The 27,930-nt window shown below is 39.5% G+C and overlaps 2 protein-coding genes across 2 annotated transcripts; one reads left to right on the top strand and one right to left on the bottom strand.

The window, feature by feature from the left end:
* Positions 1-247: 247 nt before the first annotated feature.
* Positions 248-9,589, bottom strand: gdap1l1 (ganglioside induced differentiation associated protein 1-like 1). The gene is made up of 6 exons (XM_087782408.1): positions 9,369-9,589; positions 5,659-5,851; positions 3,047-3,220; positions 2,787-2,881; positions 1,792-1,906; positions 248-603 (listed from the first exon to the last, which is right to left on the bottom strand). Exons 1-6 carry the CDS (start codon positions 9,549-9,551, stop codon positions 260-262), a joined length of 1,104 nt encoding a protein of 367 aa, XP_087638534.1. The 5' UTR covers positions 9,552-9,589; the 3' UTR covers positions 248-259.
* A 1,267-nt stretch (positions 9,590-10,856) lies between these two features.
* Positions 10,857-27,275, top strand: jph2 (junctophilin 2). Its single transcript, XM_087782407.1, has 6 exons — positions 10,857-11,495; positions 13,441-14,254; positions 22,148-22,266; positions 22,903-23,906; positions 24,547-24,647; positions 26,432-27,275. The coding sequence occupies exons 1-5, from the start codon at positions 11,117-11,119 to the stop codon at positions 24,625-24,627; spliced, it is 2,397 nt and encodes a 798-aa protein (XP_087638533.1). The 5' UTR covers positions 10,857-11,116; the 3' UTR covers positions 24,628-24,647; positions 26,432-27,275.
* Positions 27,276-27,930: the final 655 nt, after the last annotated feature.

Raw genomic sequence — 27,930 nt, 5'->3', positions numbered from 1 at the left:
AGTGTAATAGTGATCACCTGCGTTGTGTTACCGGTTTTCTACGAGCAGAATAAGACCCTCCGATGAAACATTTGTTGCCAGAAATGAAAAAAGTTCAAGAACATGTGCTGTCTGGGTTCCCTCACTTTGGAATGTCTTTATATTCCTTAGTTCAGTAATAGTGTTCCCTATATATGTTTTCCTGCAGTCATAAAACGTTACAGAAAAAGTTGAAACATCACACGTATACACAGACATAAACACAACATGTGGGCGTTCACTACATGTATTTCTTTTTTAAATACCAGTAGGCGAAGTAGCCCATGCCGCCCAGGGAGCCCATGAGAAATGAGGCGCCGAAGAAGGAGGGAGGCTTCTTTTTTACCATCCGGAAGGCATTGGGTAGGACTGCCGACAGGAGGGTTGTGTGGATGTCGCCGAGAACCTTCCGGAATGCGTAGCGTTTTTGAACGCGCACGAAGAAGGACTGAAGGTTAGATCGGCTGCCGTCCTCCCAATATTTCTTAGAAAGTCCCAAGAACTTGAGCCGGTGCAACAAGGCTCCCAGGCAGATATCAGCTAGTGTAAATTCAGGCGCACATAGCCACAACTCACACCTCTGACCTGCAACACAAAGATTGTACGTTCAATCGAGGCTTTACTTCTACATTAAGCAGTGTGCGAAAATGTAGTGAGCAATGCACACTCAAATGGCCAGAAAATTGAGTGTGGATCGATGGACACTTTCCACCCTTAATGGCCGCCATCTTAGTGACGTAGATGACGCTAAGCGGACGTTACGCCACTGACGACGCGTCTTTGGATCAGATACCGGCGTAAATGTCTTGAGAAAACACTAATTTTACCACAAAACAACAGCAATAACAAAATGAAAAACGGCTTAAAACTTGTTTCAATTGGGGAAACGCGCCGTCAAATGTCAATGATATGGTTCCAACAGCTGGTTGCAATCAGCTTTAAATAGTAGTAGAAGAAGAAGCTGTCGAGTAATTTCCTGTATTTGCGAGCGGCAGTGTTTAGTTTGAGACAGTACTACCCAAAATTTGAGCATTGCGCAAGTAAGTGAACTGTCTACGGTGTACTGTAAAGCAGTGCATTTAGGAAAGTGCACAATTTGAGACACAGCCCAGGACTTGAATGAGAAGCCTTGGGACATACTTTACAAACACAAAAAACTTTCACTCACAATTTTATCCTTTTGACGATGGCGCATTTGAGTGAACTACAGTGGTCTATTTCGCAGTTCACCTTCTGCAGTCTCACGTGTTTTTTGTCTTGTATACAGTACTGCATGTTTAAATATATAGTAGTATTAGTAGTCGCTCAGAGTCATGACCTCTTCACTGTCCTTTGTAAAACCCTAAACTTCTACTAAATAAAATAAACTTTGGTTCGGTATGAATGAAAAAGGAGGAAAATATGTTACAGAAGAAGATGGGGAGCTTTAGTTTAAATCACAGGTGTGTAATTATTCATTGTTTTATGTTATAATTTTTTTTTTTAAGAGTGTATTGACTGTGTGAGAATGTTTGTAAAGCGTTTATAGGTAGAGAGCAAGGCAGGATTGCAAGGCCTCAACATTTATTTGAATAGTGAAAAATTAAACGGTTACTATTTCAAGGATACTGTTTAAAAGGTAACCACCGCAATAAACAAGGGACCACTGTATCAATAATGGAGTGAAAAGAATACAACGTTCCCGTTACCACTTGTCAAGACGCATGTTAGAACACAGGATTGTTTGTGTAAAATAAAAGTGATTATGGTGCTTTAAAAACGTTTCATTCATACCTTGATATTCTATTTTCCGTTTCTCCAGTTCGGCTTCAACTTGATCTAAAACCATAGCCAACTCTCCGAGGATCTTCTTTAGGTAGTTCACATTATCATGATCCAGGATCTTTGCCTGCAAAAGAAGGTAGACCAATGAATAAATCTAGATTATTGCAGTGACTCTGCCTCTTATTAATTCTGATTTTAAATATAAAATAGTGTCAATCATAATGTAAAAGAAATGTACTGGCAGATTAAAATACTCCCTGATTTGAAATGGCAGTTTCTAGATTAAAATGTATACCGTCCAAAGCGGTTCTTCTCTCCATGCAACCTTTAAACCAGTGGCCCCCAACCTTTTCCAACTTTTAAGTCTCAAAAACTTTTGAGGACCACCTCCGACCCCATGAATATGAAGGCATTATAATGAGTTCTCATTACCTCATTCCCTCTCATTACATTATTCTCATTATTTCTATTTTTATTTTTTTTATAAAAAATTGCTGTATGTATTGGCTAAAAAAAACAATTTCATATAAATCAGATCAATAAAGTTTTACCTTACTTTACCTTACCTTACCTTGTCACATGTATGATACTCGAAGGAAAAACAATATAGAATATTTGAAAATGTTTAATATCCTTTTAAACTTGGCAAGTTTTAACATTCAAAACATTATTATGTGTATTTTTATTTTTATGTAATAACATCCACCCTCCCACAAAAAAATTATACCATTTTGGAAACGATGCAATGCCTTCGCGGCCCACCAGGGGGCCCACAGGTTGGGAATCAGTTCTTTAAACCATAAACCTATGGTCCTTTTCCACCAAGAACATATTATATATTATATTATTATTGCGGACCCGGTGGAAAGCCAAAACAACGGAGTAGAGTCGAGTCGAGTCAAGTAGGGCTGGAACTGTGTGGTTAAAAAAGCGCCAATAATTGTATATGCACGCACATAGGGAATCAGCTAACTATCTACACGTATGCGCATGTCACATGTTACCATGAGCTTCTTCTGCTTGGACAAGTACGGTTCTGTCAGCTGAGGTTCCTCATGGTCCAGCTTCATCAACTCTGTTGCAGCGTTGGCTAGATGTCCTTCAACACACAACATAAAATCTTCTGAGGAGGATTCTCAATATTAACTGTACACAAGTATCATAAACTAAAGTTTCTATGGTTGCCCCCATCCACTGATCCCTTAACCCACTACCCTGTCGACATTCAGCCACCATCAGACACCGGTAATTTAATGGCACTTACTACGTATTTCGGCGGTAGCGTACTTTGGGATCATAGAATCGGTGGTGAGCTCCGGATGCAGGATGCAGCCGTGTGTGTAGGCGTCCATGGGCAGACCGTCCAGCAGCTGCCGATACTGTTGCACTCGCTCGTGGACCGGTGATTCTGCGTCGGGGATCAGCTGTGCCACCGTCTCTGCAGATAAACATAAAGTTGTGATCATGAATAAGACGGGATTAATGGTGTTGATTCTTTCTTCTTTTTATCATATCATCACTTTTTTAGTACTGGATTGGCTTGGTTTCTCTTAATGAATTTGTCCTGGACGTACAAGTGTAACATCTTGAGGTGGGCAGCGGATTAAGCCGAGCACCGATCGGTGTCACTGAGGTTGTTCAGGCCCGAGCAGCCGAGGGAGGAGTTCCTGGCACAGTCTCAGAATTCTGAGTAAGCAGTCTGCCGACGGCAACCTGGTCGCGCCTTGCAGTGGATAAACATGACAGATATAAGGGCAGCAGATGCTCGAATTGTCCGTTTTTATAGAGTTTTTCAGTCCCTCGGCTGCATCTAAACAACGCCATAAACCTATAGTCTGACGGCTTCGATGGCTCGGGAACCGAATTTCTGCTGACGCGTCTTTTCTCCGAGAGCACTTGGAGGCCATGATTAGACAAAAAAAATAAACCAAAGCATCTTTTCTTAACGCTTGTGTTATCTCAGGGTCAAGGTGAACAACCTCCACCACTGCTTATATATTTATAGAAGCCAGGGAGGTCGTTCACGGTGACCCAGAGTCAACACAAGGGATACAACAAACACCTTTGTTTTCGGGAGACACCGAGATAACATATGGATTAAAGAGTTAACCTTGTGTTGTTTCGATAATCCTGTTGTTAAATACACACAAATTATTTAATCTGATTTAGCTATTCTGATCAATGTATAAATCAACATAAAGTTAATCTGTCTAAATCAAGATAACATCCTAATGAGACTCATGAATTATCTTAAGAGCAGACACCTTCTTGTAGACCACGTGAGTGAAGTCTGGCCCGCCTAGTCCTTTTTTGTGGCCCACCAAATGCTGGGATCAAAATGAAATAATTAATTCATATTTATGTTGATTTTGCGTATAGCTGTTTAAAATATCCTTAGTTACAGAAATGATCAACGATCTGTGGCCTAGAGTGTGATCTAAACTGCTAAAAGATGTTGGCTCCATGTATGGTCGAGTTTTAAACCCTTGTTATCAACATTTCCCAATATATTTCTTGCGTGACTCAGGATGACGAGCAACCCTAGTTAAAATGGATAATTTTCCTGCTGAAACAACAAAACTCTTAAACTCTAAACACCATCGATGTCATAGTGATCTGGCTTATTGATGGCTTTGCTTCGCTCACTCTTGATGGTATCAGCTCCTTCCTTGTTTACTACTTTTAAAATAAATCTCTTGAAAAGTCACATTTGGGAAAACCATACTAAGCATTTAAAAAAAATTCAGGATTTCTATTCTTTATATTTTCGATAATAGTATTTAGTTGTGGATTTAGTCCTTTATGTTATCGGGAACTTTGTCTCATATAATAAGTTGTATGGTTAATAAATGTCTTCTTCCTCTTTTGAGCTGTTATTTTAAAGGCCTTACTCCAATTCTACTTTAGTTTGAGGTATTATGTTATTTGTGTCTGTTTGGTATTTCTACATTATCCCTTACTGTCCTCATTGTACACTCCAGTTTCCTCCCACCATCCAAAAGCATAGCTTAATAGATATTCTATATTGTCCGTGAGGGATGGTTCAATTCCTTAATTTCTTTGACTGTATTCATGCGGCTCTCAAGAGGTCAGAGTAGAACATGGACATTATTTCCGACAGCTTGCAATTTAATATTGCGTTTATTATTGTATTAACTCTAAATATATATAGATATTTTTTTTGTTTCTGATTTTTTAATTTTTACTTTTATGAAGATTTCTTGCCCATCGAAATTATTAACATCATATTTAGAGGAAAAACTTACTTTCACATCAGTTTCTTTTACATGAAAGGTTTATAAAAGTGTTTTGCCATAGTCAGGTTTATTTTATGCTGATATTTCTTTCTTTACTATTTTTACTGGCTTTGTTTTTCTGTTATATTTTAGCTCTTGGCTCCTCTCCTTTGGATTGACGGCCCCTCACAACGGTCACATTATATGATGTGGCCCCAGAGGAAATTGAATTGCCCACCCCTGAGGTAGACCAACGGATGGTTGCTTGAAATCAAAGTAAATGTATGTTTTCACCCATAAATATTTCAGGGTTTAAGATAAGGAACTATACTAGGTGAAGAATTGTACAGGGTCTCTGCCATCTTCAGAAACATTTAATGATCACTTTAACTGACAGTGATACGAGAATAAAACAACATTCTTCACATAGTCACGAAGAGCCTGTTTTCGAACGATGGGGGATGATCTCGTATCTGAGACACGCACTGACTCTGACTCACTCAAAATGGCCAGATGGCCTGTAACAGAGTGTGGGAAAATGCGTCGAGGTCAGTATGATGTGCCAACCAAGCATTTTCTCAACAAAAGAATTCACCACAATAAAAAACGAGACGTTAAAAAAAAAAAGATCCGCCATTACCGCCGGTGAAATTCTTCTCCAGGTAGTCTATGATCTGGTTGTAGTCGCTGATGATGGTCTCTCCGTGGAGCAGGACGGGCACCTCCTCGCCCAGGTTCAACCTCATGAACCAGGGCTCCTTGTGCTCCTGCAGGGGCATGCTCACGTCCCGCTCCTCGCACACCAGACCCTTCTCGTGGATGACCAGTCGCACCTGCCACGGGAAAAAAAAAAAAAAAAGTCTTGAGAGGCCTCGGGATTAGAGGACGGACGAGCCTATTAGTGAGCTTTATTAATACGGCGGAGAGTGATCTGATGAGTGCCGGGGCTCGCCGGTGACAGATTTAGGATGAGGAGTTAGAATAATGAGGAGTAATGGGACGCCTTTACTCTCGTACCAAACGTATCTTGAAAAGTGTCGAGTGTGCGGAAAAAGACCTCAAATGAACCTAATTCTGTTGCTTTATTGTAAAAAGAGTACAAACGTATCCTCGAGGAATATGAAGGTTTTCAAGAATTTAAAATAATTGACTTAACTGTAGTCGAAGTCTGAGTCAGCTGGTCATTACAGTGGATATATAACTATGAAGCTGTCGACGTATAGATGAACAACCATTTAATTAAGGAGCTGCTGAAATCATTTGGCCGAAGACGGACGGAGGACATTTTGCAAAACCCATCCAGGATAATGAGATCGTAGACTCATCTAAATAAGCCCGGAATCACTACATTAAAAGCAGCACCTCGTACCACTTTTTTGTGTGTCCAGTGTTCGGTTAAATCAAAAGCAACTTGTTAAAACACAGCAGACGAGACACGATCACAACATGAGTAACACACGAAAGTTTTTTTCCCAAACACAACTCGGCATCACTCAAGCACAACAATAAAACACTTAAACTACTCACTTGCACAACAGTACGCAGCGGAAACACAATTAATCACAAACACATACCTTTGAACGCTGGAAGATAAACACTACAAGATATCACTTAACACTCAATTGTGTTGATTCAACCTGTTTTTAACTCAACGCAATCACTAGATGCAAAGAAATTAGAAACAAATATTACTCGGCATTACTTAAAACACTACTAAACAGGAACATGTATCAAATATAGTATATTCAACACTACATCACCAGATCTAACCAAAGCTTTGTGAATACATTAAAGTTATAGTTCTCCCAAAATCCTAATTTCTACTCCCTTCTTATTGGGATTAGTTTCAGGGTAATGCGTGTCTTTTTGGAGTTACAGGTAGAAATGTATGTTCATAAGAGGGTCCTGAACCGTGCTCACTTTTCTTTGTCCAAAATGACACACCTATAAACATCTGAATACCTTCATACTTATGCCCTGTGATGTTCCTCCTGAATTGAGAAATTGATGCGAAAAAACCCCCAAAAAGTCTAAATTTTAAGATTGTTTGTAGCAGAAGCTAAATGGCTAACATGCTACACAGACAGGAAACACTCCAGGTAAATCTTGCGTGATTTTAATATGGTTTGCGATAATCATAGGGACATACTACTATATAATATATAAATACTACACTCTAGTAGAATAACTCACATTTCCTCGATCTGAAAATAATCCCAACCCTTAGTCGACCTTAGGGTGTTTTGGGTGAACCATCACTTTAAACGACCAGTACTCGGAGACTATATTTTAGAATTAGAAACTAAAACTCAGAACATACTAGCTTTAGCCATTAGCAGTGACCTTATGTTGTTTTTCACCCTATAGCCCTACTGGGACACGGCAAAGTCATCTAAACCATCCACTGGACAGACTGATCTGTGACCTCAACAAAAACATTTAACCACTGCATAATTATAATGAGCACAGATCCTTTTTTTCCGGGGCTAAGTGTGACCTCTAAATCTTATAAAAGCAAAACCAACATTTAGAACAACAGCTTACGTAAGAACACAAACGTGACTGTGCAAAATACATCCCAGCAGATGTGCGTTTAAAAATATGAATAAAGAACGATTGGAGTGTTAATGAAATTCAGTCGACTGAAAGTGAATGACGGTCTACGCTTTAAACTGTCCCGCCAACCTTCACCAGGCGACGAGACGGCGGGTGAACTCCATCCCAAGGTTGATGTGGGAACATCCGGGGATCGCTCAATTCCTTGATGCATCACTTGAAGCCAGAATCCAAGAGAGGATGTGCTCTCATGCGGACACCGTTTGAGACTGTGTTCAGCAGCCATGTGTACTAGTGACTACGTATTAGTGGACCACACAGTTGATGCATAAAACCTAAAGTGTCACAAACCAGTCCAGAGATAAACCTTATTGAGAAACAAGTGTGACGGATCTAAGGGTTTCTTTTGGCTTTTGAAATACTGCTTTGGAATAGTCTAATAATACATAACTATGGTGCTAGTCAAGTGTCCTTTCACTAATTCAAAGGTTCTGATAGAAGGTCAATTGTGGAGGTAACTTAGGGCAGCGGTCTTCAACCCTAAGTATTTTACAAACTCACCATAGATTCGCGGTAGTCCTTAAGATTGTTTCCCTTATTATAGTCATCTGAGGATATTGTGTCTTTAGCTTAACGTGTCAGAGATGTATGAAAACCTTCTTAAAGTCTATGTCATTTTGCGGTCGTCAGGTATGACTCACCTAGTTTGTTCCAAATGGGTCGTACATCCATTCTATACCTTTTTTTGGGGGGGAGGGGGTCATTTAAGCTAGCTTGTGAGGTCCATTTTCGCAGGCTATACCATATCTTGTGACTGTCTATACAGCAACCTCAAGGGCGTTCTCTGATATTTGTATCGTAGAGCGACCAGACCAAAACAACTTTTTAGCACCATCAGGTCATGAGAGACAAACTTCATTCATTACCCTGCTGATGCCATCCTTGCATAGAACCGTGGTTATGACAGCATCATACGGTTTGACAAAGCGCTATATAAATAAATATTACTTACTTACTTACATATTTACGGTTTATTCGTTCAGGCTTTTCCTTGATTTTCTGGAACTCCTGTGTTGTTCTCAGTGTTATCTTGACCTTTAAAATATATACTTTATTGAATATTGTTTTGATTATTTAAGCACTTTGTGACCCTGGTCTTGGAAAAGCGCTATATAAATACAAATTACTTACTTACTTGTTTTTAGCCACTGAAAATGTTCATTAAACCCCTGTTTTTGTAAGGTTTAAGAAGTTTTAGGAGGTATGACTTGAACGTGGATAATTCAAGTTATGCAGGTAAAAATGTTTATTATTATCTTCTTTTTTTATGATTTATAGTTTATGTATTTTGTACTCTAGGCTGATATTCATACCACATTACTGCAGTGCTGCTTTGCAAAGCCTGCATTGTAATGACATTTAAAAACCGTGGAACTCATGCATATAAACGTTATGAATGATCACAGCAGGACGTCTGGCTCTGTGATTTAAAGGCGTAATACACCCTTAAAGCAGTATATATAGAGGAGAGGGGGGGAGGTGGCCTGGGGTTTGTTTTGCACATCATCTGAATCAATAATTCAGGCTGTCATATGGTCATAGGTTTGCACATCCATCTAGTAGACGCTTCGAGTGAATAGCCACCGTTCATGGCAGTCAAAAAAAAAAAAAAAAAGGTCCAAATGACGTTGACGCTCTTTTTTTTATGCGGCAGTGCAAGAGAATCTATCGCGTCTGCAGCAACACACCTCCATCATAACAAACACTTGCACCATTTTTTTCCCCTTGCCTTACCTTCTGGGACGCGAACGACTGCGTCCAGTGGTACAGAACCAGCCGGTCTTTGTTGAAGGGCTTGGGTTCCGACGTGGGCTCCTCGCACTCCTCCCCGTCCGGGACTTTGCCGCCGTCCTCGTCCATCGCCGAGATGGGCCACCAGCTACAGTTGGTGGGGGTAACATGGTTGGAAGACGCCATGACAGAGCGGGTTTGTGGCGTGTGTGGAGGAGAGAGGAGGAGAGAGGAGGAGAGGAGAGAGGAGGGAGGAGAGAGAGAGAGGAGAGCGATGTGTGCGTGTGCGTGTGTGGAAGGGTTCGCGTGTGGACCAGCATCCGTCAGTTTCAAACAGAACCAGTGCTGAAAACCATTAATACAATTGAAATTGCTCTCATTTTAATCTACTTAAAACATATATTACCATCATTCTACAATAACAGCCTCCTGTCGGTAAATAATAAATAAAAAAATAAGCAATTATTGAAAAAATGTATTGTGGAAATATGTCTATATTGATGTGGTTTATTATTATTTATGTGACGAAATCTATGTTGGATATTTAATCGTTCAAATCAAAAGTAAAATTGTGTAAGAATGAGAACTACAACGGTAATGAAAGGCTGCCATCTAGTGGCAGCACCGAACCATACACACACGTGATAGTTTTATTCATTTGAAGATTTGTAAGAAGAAAGGTGTCAGTTTAAAGTAGCCTTTGGAAAATAAATGGCTTGGGGGAAAACATATTGGCATTGAAAATAAAAAATATTAGGATTGTTTTGTACTAAGCTAATGGAAATATAAATCAAAATAAAAGGTTTAAGAAATAGACTTATTTATTTATCATTTCTTTTAAATTATTCTTTTTTCAGCTAATCTTTTTTAAAGCCAATTTAAGTTGGGTCTATTCTACGACCATCTGAAAGTACACATGCTCTTGATAATTTCATATATACGATAAATAATGTCATGAAAATTGTTTGGACAATAAGAGTTTTAGCACCTGCATCCAGACATCGGCCCTACTGGATACAACTTTTTACACTTCTATGATGATGAGTAATATTAAGATTTTGAAAAAAAAGTGGGTTTTTAAAAAAATATATATTATAATTCAACTGGCTGCAGTAACTCACGTTGTCCAGTAGATTAAAAAGTGGATTTTATTACTATACAATAAAAGTGAGACATTTTGAAAAACATTAGAAAAACAGGACTTGTTATTGTGCAACTTAGTACTTTAATACTGCGTCGTAACGCAATATCATGGAGTTTTAGACTTTAATTCTTTATTCGCATTGTAAATAAAACGAAAAAAACAAACCTGTGGCTTCTTGAATGGCTTGGTCGACTTGTATCGGCCTCTAGGATTGGGCTGTATTTTTGGATGTGTGTGTGTGTGTGTGTCTTGTTAGAGTATTTCCAGCAGCGGCGACTGTCAGTAGATATCTGGGGGTGTCACTGACAGGGGGGAGCGGGGCTTTTTTTTTTTGCGCCCACCCGGTGAAAGCCATGTAAGACCATTGGCAAGTCAGGACCACCGAACCAAAAAAAAACACTTCAATTTGGCTCCAAATGAATAAGGAACGCTTAACACTCGAGGAGCCTTTTAAGTTAAAGTAAGTGTAACTTCATGGACACGCAACGAAACCAGATATTTCTACCAAGTGCTGAGGGCCCCGAGGTTTGATGTCAGGTGGAGCTTCAGCCAGACTGGAGACTGAATCTTCATCCAGGGAACCGGGTGTCTAGTCGGGTGTGCCGGGATGAGCGGAGGCCGTTTCGAGTTCGATGATGGGGGCGCCTACTGCGGGGGCTGGGAGGGAGGGAAGGCCCACGGACACGGCATCTGCACGGGACCCAAGGGCCAGGGCGAGTTCTCCGGGTCCTGGAACTACGGCTTCGAGGTGGTGGGCGTCTACACCTGGCCCAGCGGGAACACCTACGAGGGGTACTGGTCGCAGGGCAAGCGTCACGGGCTCGGAGTGGAGAGCAAAGGACACTGGATTTACCGAGGGGAGTGGACCCACGGGTTCAAAGGCAGATACGGGATCCGGATCAGTGTTGGCAGCGGTGCCAAGTATGAGGGGACGTGGAACAATGGGCTTCAGGATGGATACGGAACGGAGACGTATGCAGATGGAGGTGAGTGGGAACGTGTCTGTATGATAGTCCTCTAGGATCCTTGTATTTGACTACATAATGTGGCAGAAATTTTTGGCATTTTCTCAGTATCCTGAAAATTCCCAGCTGTCAAACTCTTGAAAACATTACAAGTGACACAGTCTTGGTTGAAATCAACACCTAAACCATCCACTTTATAGACAAAAACCCCCTAGTTTCCCAGCTCTATACTTCAAAATAAAATAAAATAACCCGAATAATACACTTTAGATGTACATGTGTTAATTGAGGTTGAAGGTTAATTGCGGAAATTCCAGCTGAGCGGTTGGCATATGTTGGGATATCATGACGTCTGTAAGAGAAGCTATCCATTTCTCTGTTGCTGTCAATCACGAGTTTACAGGAAAATACTGGTGCACAACAACATTGTGTATTTAAAAAGAAATAAGGTTGTAAAGAGGAGAAATTCATCCAAATTCTTACTCGACTAGCTTAATTCTTTCATCCAAAATCAACAATAGGTCAAGTAGTTTTTTTTTGTAATACCCACATTAAATTGACTGATTTATCAACTTTCCAATGAGGTATTACTACCAATCTGGTTAGTGCAACTAAATATAATGTGTTAGTGATTTTTGCAAACAACCATACGAACAATAAACAAGAGTATAGAATCAAGTATAAAATCAGGAAACATGACAACAAACGTTAAATATGATACATTCATGATACAAGTTTTGTCCGGACCAGAGTCGTATATATATTTATATATATAGGTCAGAGGCAACTGCAGTATTTTGGGTTAGGTTTCCTAACGGGTCAGTACCTAACAAAAGTGGTCCAAGTTAAAATAAATCATCAAGTTTAGGATATGAATTCTTGCTGATTCTGTAAAGAAAGAACATCATCCAAGAATTGTGTTTGCATTGTCATGTGTCTTGTGGACTTTTTACACACACTAACTTAATCCAAGGCTTTATACCCATCAAGTCTGATTCTCCATCTCTTGTTGTTCTCAATGAAAGATTATTGACATCACGTGTAAACACATGAAATCGATTGCGATGACGTCCACTTGTACATCCATGGTAGTTTCCCACCTCAACAGCTGACTCATCAGCTGTGAGGCCGGCAGCAGGGGGGTAGGTGTGACGGGTGGGGGGGGGGTTTAGGGCGCAGCAGATGTCGGTGAGTATTAATAGCAAATACCCGCCCTGTTTGCCCCGTTTGCCCGTTTGTCACAGTCTGAGCTGCTTCTTGAGTTAAAATACACTTTGCTTTTTTCTCTTTCTTTTTAAAATAAAACTAAAAACTTGCACTTTCCTAACTTCCCATTGGGTTTTATGCTTTTTGGATAATGAAATAACGGCATCTCAGCGTTACAATGTTATGTTATTTATGCTGTTTCCTTTACTTGATTTCGAGTTGTATTGGGTGTCCAAAATTGAGCAGATTCAACTCAAAATTCCATGTATTGCACATGGACACTGTTGCACACTGAGGGTGAACTTGAACGCACTCACTGACATAAATGATTCTGTGACCTGGAGAGTAAAGTCTGACGTGGTTTTACACCTCGACATTTGAATGTTGAAAATCTATATATTATACTTGTGATCCAAACTTCCTTTTGTTGTCTGGTTTATATAATCTCTAGCCATACTCACCCTCATGGTTTTCCTACATAGAATGTGTATATACTAGCACTAACTATACTTGGGTGCCCCTACCTGTAATGTGCTAAAAAAGAAAGTAAATTTTTTCTATCGGGCCTCTTCTCTAATGGTTGTCATGACAATAAGCAATGCAGAATCTGTGGAGTATTTATTGGAATATTGATCAAACTTTTTTTTAAACCACTAACATGACAAATTTTATGAACAAAGTATTTTCAAGAGATCTTTTCAAGAAAAGGTGCAAAATCCACTGGTTGAGTGACCTAAACCTATTTCCTTCTCATCCTCAGGTACATTTCAAGGTCAATTCACCGGTGGGATGCGACATGGTTACGGAGTTCGCCAGAGCGTTCCGTACGGCATGGCGGCCGTGGTCCGCTCGCCCCTTCGTTCCTCCCTGACGTCCCTTCGCAGCGAGCACAGCAATGGCGCCGTCCTGCAGCAGGACATCCCCACGATCACCACCACCGACGCCTCCGGCGAGGACACGCCCGTCGCCACGCCGACGCAGCTCGGACCGTCGCGCGGTGGATTCGCACTTACCCTCCAGGTGGATCCCGATGCGGTGAAGCCCAAGAAGAAGGGCCTGTTCCAGCGGAGCTCTCTGCTGGGTAAGCTCAAGAAGTCCGAGTCCAGCACCTCGCTGTCCAGCCAGAAGAGCAAGATCAGCTTCCTGAGGACAGAATCGGCTCTGAGCTCCAACGCCAGCGACACCAACTCCACCATCAGCATGGACGAGAGCCTCGCCGGCGCCGAGGATTTCCCCCCCGTGGAGGCCGACATCGACGCCACGACCACCGAGGTCTACATGGGCGAGTGGAAGAACGACAAGAGATCCGGATACGGAATAAGCGAAAGGTCCAGCGGGCTTAAGTACGAGGGGGAGTGGTTGAACAATCAACGCCACGGATACGGCTGCACCACCTTCGCCGAGGGCGGCAAGGAAGAGGGCAAGTATTTGAACAACATGCTTGTGAAAGCCGTGAAGAAGAGGGTGATCCAACTGAGGGGAACCAAGATCAAGCACAAGGTGGAGCGAGCCCTGGAGGGAGCTCAGAGAGCCGCCGCCATCGCCAAGCAGAAGGCTGAGATCGCTGCTTCCAGGTCAGAAGAGCCGAGTCAAAGGAATTCCTACTTTCAACTTTTATTGCTATTAACGTTTATTTATTACACACAAAACATCTGGCATAAGATGTACATGAGTAGTCCTAGCTATCCTAGATCTTCAGAGTGGATAATGTCCTGTATTTTCCAAAAGATTTCCTTCTTCTTCGAAGTCATAGTGCAAAGTCTAGTTGTTGTTGACCACCCTTATACTGTAACTATATACAGTTTTGTTACCAGTATACTTGTTTTCCTTCGGGATATTTGATTCCCAGTACACTAGCAGACGATAGTTTCATAAAAACAAGGACAAGAACAAAGTGCAAATAAAAGAAAAAATAGCATGGGTTGGCAAAGTGCAAATATAAAGAACGTATATCAAAGTAAATAACACAAAGAAAAGGATAAAAAGATTAACATAGAAAAGAATACATCACAGTAACATTTGATGTAGCTAAAGTTTGTATTTTTTGAACAATAGATGGAGGGAATATAATTACATATGCACCAACAATAGATCAACATTGGCGTTGAGATATGTTTTGCCATGGAAGTACTGTCGCAATATATTATATTATCTTTCTGTTTTTGTTATGCAGATGACATGTTACTATTTATTTTTATTCTCTTATTCTTCATTATGTGTAGCACACTTTCATTACCAAGTCTAGGTCTGAACAATGTTTTGAATTTTAAAGACTCCAGATTCATCGATCTATCCATCTTGTATTTTCGGTGGAACCCATCGCTGTTGATTCAACCATCGTCTTCGGTTTGTCTGGGACCATACAAGGCGCTGGTGTTTGTTTCCACTTGTCCGTAGCACCTGAAATTAGCTGAAGGTTTACAGCAACTGATAGACGGCAGACCTGTTCCCAGCAGACTGTAATCTAAATATTGTGCAGCAAGAATAAGCAGTGTTCAGGAGATGAGAGATGGTTTTCATTCTGACCTTGTCTTAACGTCGCCACAAACAAGCCGGGGGAACTCAACACTTTGATCTGATATTTTTAACCCTTGTAATGTAATTATGATAGTACGGTACACCTGAACATGATAGACTCATAATTTAATTCGTTTTCATGACCTAGCTATATCATCATATATATTTTTAACACATTTATATATAGATATATTTTCATCTTATCCACAGGAGCAGATTTCAAGGGGACTTTTGATAACTTTAAAGTGTGCATCCATTTGTATTCTTTTATGCTGCAATATCAAATTAATTTTGGTGCATTTAGAAGTAGTTTTGCGTACTGTGGGTGTTCCACCCAGAATACTGCAGGTGAAAGTAAAAAGCAGACGGCCGCAATAGTACTCCAAAAAATACAACAAGGGTCTATATCTCAAGTCTAAAACCTAGTTTGAACCTGGGAATAAATAGGAAACAAAAGAGATCAGGGGAAAATAACACGGCGGTCAAAACGCTTGCAAACAACAAGAAACTGAAGCAATCCAAACTGTAAGATCCAAGAAGCATATTTTCTTTGTACTATTAGCCTGATGAATACACATATACTAGAACATATAATCCGGCAAGCCTTATGTATTAATTCGGGTTGTACTTCCTGACCTTGAACCGACTTTATGTGGTACAGGCCCAAAAAAAACTAAAATGTTTGGTAAGCAGTGAAGTCTAACAAAGATTCTAAATAAGTAATGCTGCGAGGCTCCGTAGTATAGACTCACTACAGGGCCTTGTGGTGTAACATGGAACATGTATGTACTTCAACATATATTATAGTGTGTTTAAAGACCCCAAAATGGCACCTGTAAAGAGACACGCTTATAAAATGTATTTCAAACTAAAGTCACGCAGTAAAATTTATAATCCGGTGCGCCTTTTATTCTAAAAAATACTTGAGGCGTCAGGTCTTGATAGCAGTTTTAAATGTGTGCCATTAGTAAAGCTTAGGGGAATAAAAAAAGGAAGGACAGGAAAAGGAAAAGTGAAACATTTTCAAATACTTGGGTCGGAAATTGTGAGTTTATTCACTTATAACATGCTGAATTTTCCACGAATTAGGTTAAGAAGTCTTTATTTAGAATGTCTCTTTTGTGTATCTTGGCGAATTATACAGTTTATAATGCAAAGTAGTGTATATAAAAGTAAGTGTTCGTTGCTACTCTTGTACGTTTGCAGACGGAGCGTCTGGGGATGGTTTTGTGTGGTTAGGGTGTAAATGACGTGGACTCAGGGGCCCTTGTGCTCGCAGAGGAGCCCTGACTAAATATGGACCGGTGTACTCTTGCTGTATCACAATCACAGGGGAATGCAACAGCTGATTAGTTCCACGGTTATGTAGGCTATACTCTCCTTTCTTGTCTCACACAGCTCCACTCCTTCTCTTTCTTTGGCCCTTTTCTCTTCTTCCTGCTGCCACTCCTTCAACTAATGATCACGAAAATAAAAACGACTGACGTTGTCTATATGCAGCTGATTATGTCAGTCAGGCCTGGGAGTCAAGGCTTCACTGTTAACAGTTACGGATCAGCAATCCATCCTGCGTCAGTCCTGGTGCCAAATAGTTCCACGGTTATAAATGTGACACAGTGTCGGAGCAGGTTCATGCGTATTAGGAGGTCGCGTATACTCGTGTAGCACAACTAGCAAAAGTTGTACAGCTTGGCTTACATGCGTCGTGCTGCGGTCTGCGTTTTTATGTCTGCGACTGTTTTAATCCCCGACGACCACATCCCACTTTTTAAAACTATATCGTTTTGCTACAGTAGTTTTGTTTCTATGATATTGTACAATGATAATAATAATAATAATTCAAGATTTTCTTACTTCTTTCTTGCTTTTCTGACTTGCAAATCATATTTTATATGTTACCATAGTTCTTTGATGGTTTATAGATCAAAAAAGTGTATAAAATATATATATTTTTCTATTTTACAATTAACATGCAAATATTCACGCAGCGTTCTATTAAATATTCAACATCACTAGATTGATTGTTGTATATATGACTAAGGAGGATACAGTCGACTCGTGCAGCTTTTAAAGCTGATGTTTGGACATATATTTTGGTGATGACTGAGGACGAGAGGATACAGTCGACTCCTGCAGCTTTTAAAGCTGATGATTGGACATATTTTGGTGATGACTGAGGACGAGAGGATACAGTCGACTCCTGCAGCTTTTAAACCTGATGTTTGGAAATATTTTGGTGATGATTGAGGACGAGAGGATACAGTCGATTCCTTCAACTTTTAAAGCTGATGTTTGGACATATTTTGGTTTCAAAACAAATGAAAACAGTTACGACTTCATCAAGAGTCATGTGGTCTGTAAATTCTACAACACCAGAGTCAAGCACTGGACAATACTAAGAATATATACTTGTGATGACTGAGGACGAGAGGCTACAGCCCACTCCTGCAGCTTTTAAAGCTGATTTATGGACATATTTTAGTGATGAGTGAGGACGAGAGGATACAGTCGACTCCTGCAGCTTTTAAAGCTGATGTTTGGACATATATTGGATTCAATACAAATTAAAGTAGTTACGACTTCATCAAGTTTCATGTGGTCTGTTAGTTCTGCAACACCAGAGTCAAGTATTCGACAATACTACAAATATATCCTTGTTCCTACCACAATAATTGGAATATACCGTATCATTGCCCATGTATCATGACACGTATGGTATCGCTAGATTCCTTTAATTCACATCCCTAATACTCAAGGCACATCAAATCTGGTTAAAATATGCAACCATATTTCTACTTGATGCTGGCTCTGAAAGTTATTTTTTTTGTCAAAACTTAATCACACAAGTGGTCAAAATTAGATGCCTAAATCGCAATCTGGACAAAATCTTAACTTCCCCAGAAGAATAAGGTCTGAATTTTATGTTGTTTTTTATTCATGGAGGCTCGATATATCTTAATTATCTCTGGGTTAGTGCTCCTTCATCAAACTTTGAAAATTCTCTGTAGAAATAGTTGGAATCCATAATTCCTTAATTCCTTATATCTTCTTAAACATAAGCATCTTTATAAGTCACCATATCAACAAGATCATGAGTGTACTTTGATGTGTGCCGACCATCCTTAGGGCCACATTCAGGGACCGATTTGTGTTTCCGAGCCTTGAGTTTAACTTATGTCTTGTACGTAGAAGATCTTATCTATGTCAGCTAACACCATGTGTCATCTCTATCCACTCGTAAATTGTGTTTTCTAATTAAAGTCCACCATGTTTGCATTGCATGGTAGATGAAGACAGATTTAATACACCCAAAATTCTAACTTTACTCATATTCTACTCATGCTCATGTCGACTAAAGGTTGCGATTATTGCGAGTAATCTGTTCCTTTTTGGAGTTATAGGGAAAAATGTATGTCCATATGACAGTTGCAACTGAAGCTCACTATTTCTTTTTCCAAAAAGACACTTAAAAACATCCAAATACCTCCATACTGCTCCCCTGTAACGTCCATTTTTCATTGAAGGCTTGACATGAGGAATTATTTGGGGAAAAAAAGGAAAAAATATATATAATTTAAGCTAGTTTGTTGCCAAAGCTAAAAGGCTAACATGCTACACAGACACAAAACCCTTCATACATTTCTGTGTGTAACTCCAAAAACATATGGATTACTCTGAAAATAAACCCTAACCCTGAGTCAGCAGGAGGGCGAGGAGAAGGGTGAGCAGAGGTAAAGGGATCAGAACAGGACCATGAAGAGATTTTCAGTTGCAGTAAAAGATTTTCTCTACTTAACTGTCACCGTTCTATTTCAAACTCGCTCGCTGCAGAGCAACGAAGCGAGACCCTCCACAGAGATTTAGAGGCTGAGAAATATTTCTCTCTCCCCATCAACAGTCTCCAGACAACTGCAGCGATAAAGGACGGATGAGTTATAAAACTGGATCTATTTGAAGCCAGAGTTTGTTTGCATCTTTAAGTTTACGGTGTCTAGGGTTGATGTTACCTAAGATTCCACAGCTGACGTCCCATTACTTTCCTGTAGTAAGAATGTTATTTAAGGTCGTTGTATCAGATGTTATCAGAAGAATGTGACTAAAGGAACAAACAGGACGATAGGGAGGTATAAATTATTGTCTATATTCACATTTGGTCTTTTTCTTATTGCAAAATCCCCGCCCCATTCGAAACGTTGTGTTTAGTATTGTAGTATAAGTCGTAAAATAATTGAAGAAGGAAAAATAATAATGTAACTTAATGGCAATACTTTTCGCTTTCTCATTCATCCAAAATATATTAATATAAGGATGAATATTTAAATTAAATTTTATGGAAATATTTTGGTGCCATCGGAATATTGAATGATTGATTTAACATTTCAATTGTTGAAACTTGGAATTTTTTAGAAGTTGTATGCATCGTTTTAAATTCGATAGTTTTAAAGTCTTAACTTAATGTGGTTGTTTTTTATTATTAAATGTAATAATTTGTATATTGAAAGGTTGAACTTGTTTCAATTGAATAATTGAACCTAACAATACTTTGTATTAATAAATCATTTAATTAAGAGTTAATCCCATACTCACTGCAATCACTGCAGCCATGTGTGCACAATTACAATCACTGTCGATATTTTCCAACATGGCTCTTTAATTCTCTTGTTAAATGACATTGCATCTGAGTCATTAATCCATTCTCGTTCTCTCCTCCGCTGGAGTCTCACGCACTAAACCCTCCTCCCTTCTTTTCAGGCTTAGCTAACCTTCTTATTTAAGCACTTGAACGCTCTTGCTGTCTGTGTGAGGACATTTTTATAATGAGGATTCTTGATGGATGACCACAGTCTTGAAAAAGTCTGGACTAGCTATAGATAGATTGTCCTGTGCTACATTTACTCATTGATAGGTTGAATTTTGTGAAGAATGAAAGTACACAAGAATATATCATTATAGAAATACATAAAGGTGGAACAATGATAAGAACCAGATTTTCTTCTTCTTATTCTTGTTGATTTAAATGTGTGCTACAAATAAATGTTTGTCTGTTTGCATAAATATAATGATAATAAGAAAAATAACTCATAATAGTTTAATTTAACATTAACCATGTTTTAATATAGCAAGTTCCGAAACCAATAGCTCTGACATCGTTCTCACAAAAACTGAACTGTATGTTAAAAATAAATATAAGTTAGTTATGAGTTATATCAATGAGAGCAGCTGTGGGTTCCAAGTTTAAACCCATACAGTAACTGAGTGTTAATGATCTAAATCAGGGGTGTCAAACTCAATCACACGAGGGGCCCAACATATTTCAGCAGTCTTAGCCAAACAAAATGTACATTTACCGAACACAAAAAGTCTGATTTTGATCATACCTTTTCATTTTTTGAGTCTATAATTGTCTCTTGTTTTACTTGTATTGTCGTCTATAATCTCTGTTTCTCATCTTTAACACTGGCATCATTCATCTACTTCTACGTCACAAGACGACTTGAGTTTGACACATATGGTCTAAAACCGGCGTTTAAACTGCGGGAGAAGCACTTCTGTGAGCGAGCGTGAGGACAGGTGGAGATCTTTTTCAGCATATCAAGAACCTCCGGAGACTGTAATTGTTCCAGTGGGAAGCTTCATCTACTGCCCACTTGAAGCGGTTATTTTGGGCCTCCGTGTAAAGTTGCACTGTGTCAAGTATCTACAGCGTAATCACAAACACCAGCTCCAGCCGCTGCACGACTACAGATCAGCAACCCTGACCTTTTTCCCGACCACAGCTGGACGGTTTTGCACAATATCAAGCAGCCGTCCTGTAAATGTGTTGAGAATATATCGCTTGCTAAAGTACTGTATCGTAATACTACACTTTTTTTAGATGATAGTTGGCAGGTTTAGCTCAGAACTGAACTCAGGCCTCGACCTCTCAGGATCTTATTTCCAAAGACACTTGGCGAGTGTGAGAGTAGGTTTGATGAAGCTTTAAAGAACAGGAAGTCTCTGTGTCTAACGCATTAAAGTGCATTAATTTGATATGTCAAATAAGATGAATAATAATTACACAGTAAAATAACTAAATGTATATATAAATACATGCATGAATAAATATAGAATTGTCGAAATAAATTCCAAAATAATGACTTCTGATTTTGGTGCGGTGTATAAGATAAACATCATAACTATAAAGAAAATAAATGTATAAATACATCACTAAATGTATAAATAAATAAATGCATGAATATATAAACATATAAACATATCGATATAAACATATCGAACTAAATACAAAATAAATTATTTCTGATTCAATTATTTATTTATATATACTTAAATACAAAAGTGTTATTTCTGTTTTTATAAACATATATATATTATATACATATTATATATACATTTCAACTTATATTCATTTGTATGTTTAATTATTAATGTACTTTGTTATTTCAATGTTTTATCATGTATTTTTACATTTGCTTTTTTAATTTATCTAATTTTCGTTTTTTATTTGATTTACATTTCGATGCCAGTATTTAAATTGAGCAGCCCAGCCAAATGTATTTTTAAAGAAATAACTTATTAACCTAAAAATGTGCCTGAATAAATATAAAAATTTGGAAATAAATTACTTTTAATTTGTCAAAAGTGTTATTTCTGTTTATATATAAATTTCGACTTGTATTATTTTGTACGTTTCATTATTAATGTACTTCGTTACAATATGTTTTCATGTTTTTATACATTTTGCAATTTAATTTTCTCTAGTTTTCGTCTTTTATTTTGTCGACATTTCAATGCCAGTGTGCCAAACGTAATTTTTAAATATACATTGTTGACCTGAAACGTGCCTGTCCTGGATTACTATTATTCCAAGCAGCTCACAGTCTCATGTCATGTAGTTTAACATCACATTTCTAGTATTCCTACTCAACATTTTTCCCTTGATTTCCTTACAGGACGACTCATTCAAAAGCAAAGTCAGACAGCGCCGAACAGGCGGCACACGCCGCCAACAGCGAGTCCAGCATATCCAGACTCGTGGCCAAAGAGCTGTCGCCCACTTTCTACCAGCCAGGTCAGTAGACCAGCTCCCCTCAACAATGTTTATTGTTAAAAATATACCCTATATGAGACCATGGTTTAATGGAGGAATATGAAGTAGGGCAGGGGACGGATGTCTGTTTATAGCTGCAGCTTGAGCCTGTCCAGACTTTCATCTCATGGTACTGTATCAGTTTTATTGAGGATCTGGTGACACATTTCGTTGACCCCTCTTCAGTTATCTGTCGTCCTCCTCCTACATTCAAAGTGGCCTTATTCTGCATATGCAACTTTTCTTGAACGCTAACTCAACCAGACTTTTCTACTACGAGGATTTGTGGCCCCCGATATTTGAAGAAGCCCTGGTAAGCCTGTGCATTATTGCCGGCTATGGTTAGTGGTCTTAAATCTTTCTTTCGCTACCACGGAAACACTATCTTAAGCCGGGGTGTCAAACTACAAGGGGCCAAAATCTTAAACATCCGAGGTCACGGTATCTTAAACACTGGCCTCTTTATCGGTCAAAATATCAACATTAAACTTGGTTTATTTTGAGCCAACCATCTGGAAGGGCCACATAGAATTAGCAAATTCAGATTAGACTGGGATCGGTTGATGAATTCTTTGACATAGTCTAGGAAAGGTTTTACCAAACTTGTCTACTTTACAGGTCCCGAATATCTGAAGAAGAGGGTGAACCCAGAGGCGATAGAGGGAAGCGAGACCACCGACACTGGTATGCACGAGCCTCTCCTGGCCGAAGAGGAGCCCCTACCGACACCCCCTGAGAGCCCTATCATGAATGAACTTGACAGCCTAATGCCAGGCTCCACTCCGAACCGCACCCCCTCCCCGACTCCGGGTATCTTTTTGAAAGAGGACCCAAAATATCTGGGTCCAGGAGGCTGGAACGAGGAAAGATCCAGCAAAGGGGGCGGCAGTAAAGGCAGCAGGACGGGAAGCCGGTCCAGCACACCGACCATACCCGTCCCTGCCTTAGCTGTGCCCGAGATGAACGGCAGCCGCGGCTCGTCCAGGACCCCGAGTCGTCAAAGTTTGAAAAATGACACCAGCTCCGATCTGGAGATCCAGCCTCTGAAGAAGTTTGAGTCCGAAGCCCCAGTGGCGACCCCACCGGCCGCTGCTCCCGAAGTACAAAGAAACCTCATCCTGCCCGATGAAGAAGAAGTGCCTTTGCCCCGCTCCAGAGTAGCTTCCAAACATGTCACCCCAGAGCCCCAAGTCCCGGAGCCCAGCCCCGAAAGATCTCTGCCAGTGCGCAACCGAGTGTCTGAGTCTGACTCTGAGCCCAAGGCAGAGTCCAAGGAGGTGAACAGGAGCTCCATCAAGGCAGAGTCCAAAGAGGTGAACAGGCCTCCTAGCAAGGCAGAGTCCAAGGAGGTGAACAGGCCTCCTAGCAAGGCAGAGTCCAAGGAGGTGAACAGGCCTCCCAGCAAGGCAGAGGCGGCCCCACCACCCAAACGACAACCAAGTCCTGCTCCTGTAGTCAGAGCTATCCCCAAACTTGAACCCAAGACTTTATCCAAGCCCGTGGAAGCCAAGGCAATTGTGCCTAAACCTCCCACAAAAGTGGAACCCAAAGTCGAGATACGCTTGAAGCAGTTGAGCACCAGCTCGAGTACGGACGTCACTCCAGAGCCACTGGAGATGGAGGTGAGACGAACAGCCAACGACATGGGGTTGGATAATTGCCGCTTTCCTGGCTCGCAAACTACCTTTTTAAATTGACCACGATACAGGGAATAACAGTCGATCTTTCCTAGCAACCTATTGGCATATGGTGATAAATTGTCCACACTACGGTCTGGCATATCTGCGGTCGTATAGAGTTTCGGTTAGAAGAGATAGATGAGTTCTCAAGCAAATTAGAATTGAAAGATGCTGGATTCAAGAAAGGCTGTGGGCCCGATGCTCAAGAGTATATGCTGTTAGCTCAGATAAATTTGCTCAGAACTTTGGTAGAAGATAATGTTGGACTAATGATGGTTTTTCCATCTTTGAAATTAAAAGTAGACAGTGAGACATCACCTTTGTATCCCGGTATTCGAGTCACCTTGGTTGAAATCAGTTCTAAGCTAAGCTAAGCTAAGGATGCTACAAAAAGGAACTTTCCATGGATGGATAGATGGAAATTTATTGACCTTTTCGGAAGGTTATTTTTTAGTAGCATCCATTCTGCTTGGTACTGATGTCAACCGAGATATATTTTGTATCGAATGTGCTCTTCCGAGGGTCAATACCAACCGAGCTAGCCCCTAAATCTGCTTTAACTGAACGGTTTACTTTCTTCAAGGGTCCAAACACCATCATGATCAGCATGGTGATCCTCCTCAACATCGGCCTGGCCATCCTCTTCGTGCATATTCTATCATGAGACCCCGCTCACCATCTCAGGTAAGGATGAGGTTCAGTCCTCGCTTTACGCTGCAGATCTTTCACTTCACGCTCACGTAAGGTAAGTGTTCTAATGCAGTACTTGTTATGGCTTGAAGATTTTTTGGCTTCAAATTAAAAACATTTTATTCAATAGAAACTACTACTACTACAAATAAGAACTACAGATTGCCCAAGAGCAGGGGCAGGCAATTAATATCCTAAAGGCCACGTTGTTAACGGGACTGTTGTGAAGTGATCGAGCCAAATACATTAAGAGATGGAGAAAAATGATGCTTTTTAACGATAGGAAAACGTTAAATCCTTTAATTTATTTATGTATATGTCAAAGTACAGATTGGAATCCAGTAGGATCAGGAATCTAGTACTAGTTTGGAATTCCAATCTGTACTTGTTGTACTAGTAGGATTCCAGATCCTACAAGTACAAGTTGGAATCCTGCTACTGAACTGGGATCTTAATATTGATATGTAAATCAGAGAAAAACTGTTAGAGACTTTAAAGTTTAGCTATAGAATTTCAGATTCCAAGTCTGTATGCTTGGATTCTGAATAAAAGCATGGTTTGTAAGAATATTGTCATTTCCTTTACATTAACACCATACCATGAAAATAGATTTGAGTTTATCCTAGGACAGATTGTTATTGACGGTCTTTTAATCGCAAGTTGTCCTATGACAAATTTTGATTCCAATCTATCATGGGACCATACGCAATGGTCCAAATGATCTGGAGCAGAAGGCTTTCCCCATGGTTACAATGTGTATTGACAGAAGGGTTATCAGATATCTAATATATGAAGTAATCCACATAGAATATTAATGGTGAATGTAGGCTTACCTATGCTGAAATTTTAGGTGTGAAATGATTCAGTCTATTTTCCAAAACATTTTGATGTAATCTGAATTTCTCCTATTAGAATTGGAGATTGTCCTGGTAGAATTCCCGTTTGTCCTAGGACAGATTGGAATTCCAATTTTCAGATCCCAATAAAGTAGTAGGATTCCAATCTCTCCTAGTACAGATTGTAATTCCAATTTTCAGATCCCAATAAAGTAGTAGGATTCCAATCTCTCCTAGTACAGATTGTAATTCCAATATTCAGATCCCAATACAGTAGTAGAATTCCAATCTCTCCTAGTACAGATTGTAATTCCAATATTCAGATCCCAATACAGTAGTAGAATTCCAATCTCTCCTAGTACAGATTGTAATTCCAATATTCAGATCCCAATACAGTAGTAGAATTCCAATCTCTCCTAGTACAGATTGTAATTCCAATATTCAGATCCCAATACAGTAGTAGAATTCCAATCTCCCCTAGTAGAGATTGGAACTCACTAGTAGAATCTGGAATCCTCTTAGGACGGATTAGAATTCCAATATTCAGATCCCAGTTCAGTGGCAGGATCCCAATCTGTACTAGTAGGATTCCATCTCCTACTGGATTCCAATCTGTACTGTGACATATATTTCTGTCTAATATCCTCAAGATTAATCACAAAAATAAATAATTCCAAATAGCTTTTTCCCATTTTATTTTGACATACAGAAATACTGCAAGACAAAAACATTTAAAACTCCTAAAATGTAGATTGTAAGAAATATTTTTTACTTACAAATACAAATTAAAAAATAAGTAAATAGCTGTCAGAGATTTATAGTGTTGCTAAATAAGAGCCACATAAACACATACATGCATGTGGCCCCCAAGCAACATTTTCCCAGGTCTGCTCAAGAAAGATTGAACTTAAAGTGTGTCTTTTTTTGGGTTGAATCTTTCAGAATCCAGCGTCCAGTCCTGGAATTAGCAGCATTGGAAAACCACGCAGAAGCTCCACGAAACCTCATCGGCTCTCGTCCGACCGCGAAAGGACCTGAGAGGTTGAAGACTGGTTCACTTATAATGAGGTTTATGTGCTCACTGGAGAGTGAAGGCACCGTGTGAGAGTTCACCAGCAATGATTTAAAAAAAAAGATCTCAGTCAAATCAAGCATTTGTTAATTATTGGCGGATGTCGACACAAAACTCTGCCAAACTGAGTCAGATATTTATTTTTGAACTCTCAGTCAATACTTCTACGAGGCTTTTTATTTTTCTTACGCGAGCTCCACTGAAGTCTGTACTTGACCCTCTGGTGTTGGACACTGTGAAATCCACTTCCGTTTTCGTGATGTTCTCGTTTGCTTTCATGTCGGCTTCTCGGTGCAGAAGGAAAGAGAAAGTATGTGTCCGCTTACTTTTGTTTAACGTTTCAGGAGGTTTAAAGGTGAGCAAGTGAAAGTCGATACCTGGGGCTGATGTGCGAAGCGTTTGTCTTGGAAGATAAAGAAGAAGAAAAAAAACTCTTTGTCACACTTTACTCGGAATCTGTTTTTGTACCGTTTCTGTGACAATGCTTCATATTGTCAAAAAAAAAGCCTGAAATTGTTTATTTCTCTTTTCCAGCTTTTTGTTGGAGAGAAAAAAAATGTAGAATAATTCTTAACTCTGTGTCTTACATAACAAGAGCACTCTTGATATACCCGCTTGTCAATCAAATCACGTCGTTTGATCGTTGTCTATGTTTATGTGGCTCATGCTTAACTTTAGACTTATTTATGACGAGTGCAACCAAATAAACGTTCATGTAGGTCAACATCCTGCTGCAAAAAAAAAAAAAATGTCTGTTTTTTTTGTCAATAAAGAGAAGACTTTCACAAAATCCCTGTGAATGTCAATCTGATTTTCTAGACGAGTCCGGAACAAAATCAGAAATCCCGGCTGGTAACCGGACTATATTTAAAAAGCATCTCGCTGCCAGCATGAGGCACCACCTGTCTCTCCCTCTTGGACGGCTGAGAATACCAAACCTCATTTTAAAACTGGACCACAGTTAAGTCCTTCTCGTCTCCAGCTTATTTTAGCAAGAATAAATATACTTTAATATATGTACGGTGGTTAGCCATAAATTAAGATTAAAATAAAAAGAAAGAATAAGCTATTTTTAGTTATTCATTAGAATGTATAATTAAACTTTTTTTTAAAGTTACTTGTACTTCCATTGCCATTCGTTAGATGGCGAGATTGTTCCGTTTTTATCAAATTATTTATTTATAAATATATTCCGCTAACACGTCAACATAAAACAACATTCCTATTGTTCTAAAAATAGATTCACGCATTATTTCATTAGTTTTGAATTTAACTGAATGATTAAGAAATCAAATATATCGCATCTTGAAGCGCTTTAACTCTGAAAAGCTGTAACCGGATGTTCATCGTTTTAACCATTTGGAACCTG

This window comes from Callionymus lyra, chromosome 19 (genome assembly GCF_982586985.1).
Source record: "Callionymus lyra chromosome 19, fCalLyr1.hap1.1, whole genome shotgun sequence".
In the NCBI taxonomy this organism is placed as follows: Eukaryota; Metazoa; Chordata; class Actinopteri; order Syngnathiformes; family Callionymidae; genus Callionymus; species Callionymus lyra.
This window is presented reverse-complemented; position numbering and strand designations above follow the sequence as displayed.

Bases quoted from the DNA above. Each gene is read 5' to 3' on its own strand.
- gdap1l1 (XM_087782408.1), bottom strand. From the start codon at position 9,551: ATGGCGTCTTCCAACCATGTTACCCCCACCAACTGTAGCTGGTGGCCC. The intron at 3,221-5,658 runs GTAATGGCGGAT...GTTTATCTGCAG, and splicing joins GGAGAAGAATTTCACCGGCG to AGACGGTGGCACAGCTGATC. The intron at 1,907-2,786 runs GTAACATGTGAC...CTTCTTTTGCAG, and splicing joins CCAAGCAGAAGAAGCTCATG to GCAAAGATCCTGGATCATGA.
- jph2 (XM_087782407.1), top strand. From the start codon at position 11,117: ATGAGCGGAGGCCGTTTCGAGTTCGATGATGGGGGCGCCTACTGCGGG. The intron at 11,496-13,440 runs GTGAGTGGGAAC...TCTCATCCTCAG, and splicing joins GGAGACGTATGCAGATGGAG to GTACATTTCAAGGTCAATTC. The intron at 23,907-24,546 runs GTGAGACGAACA...ACTTTCTTCAAG, and splicing joins CAGAGCCACTGGAGATGGAG to GGTCCAAACACCATCATGAT.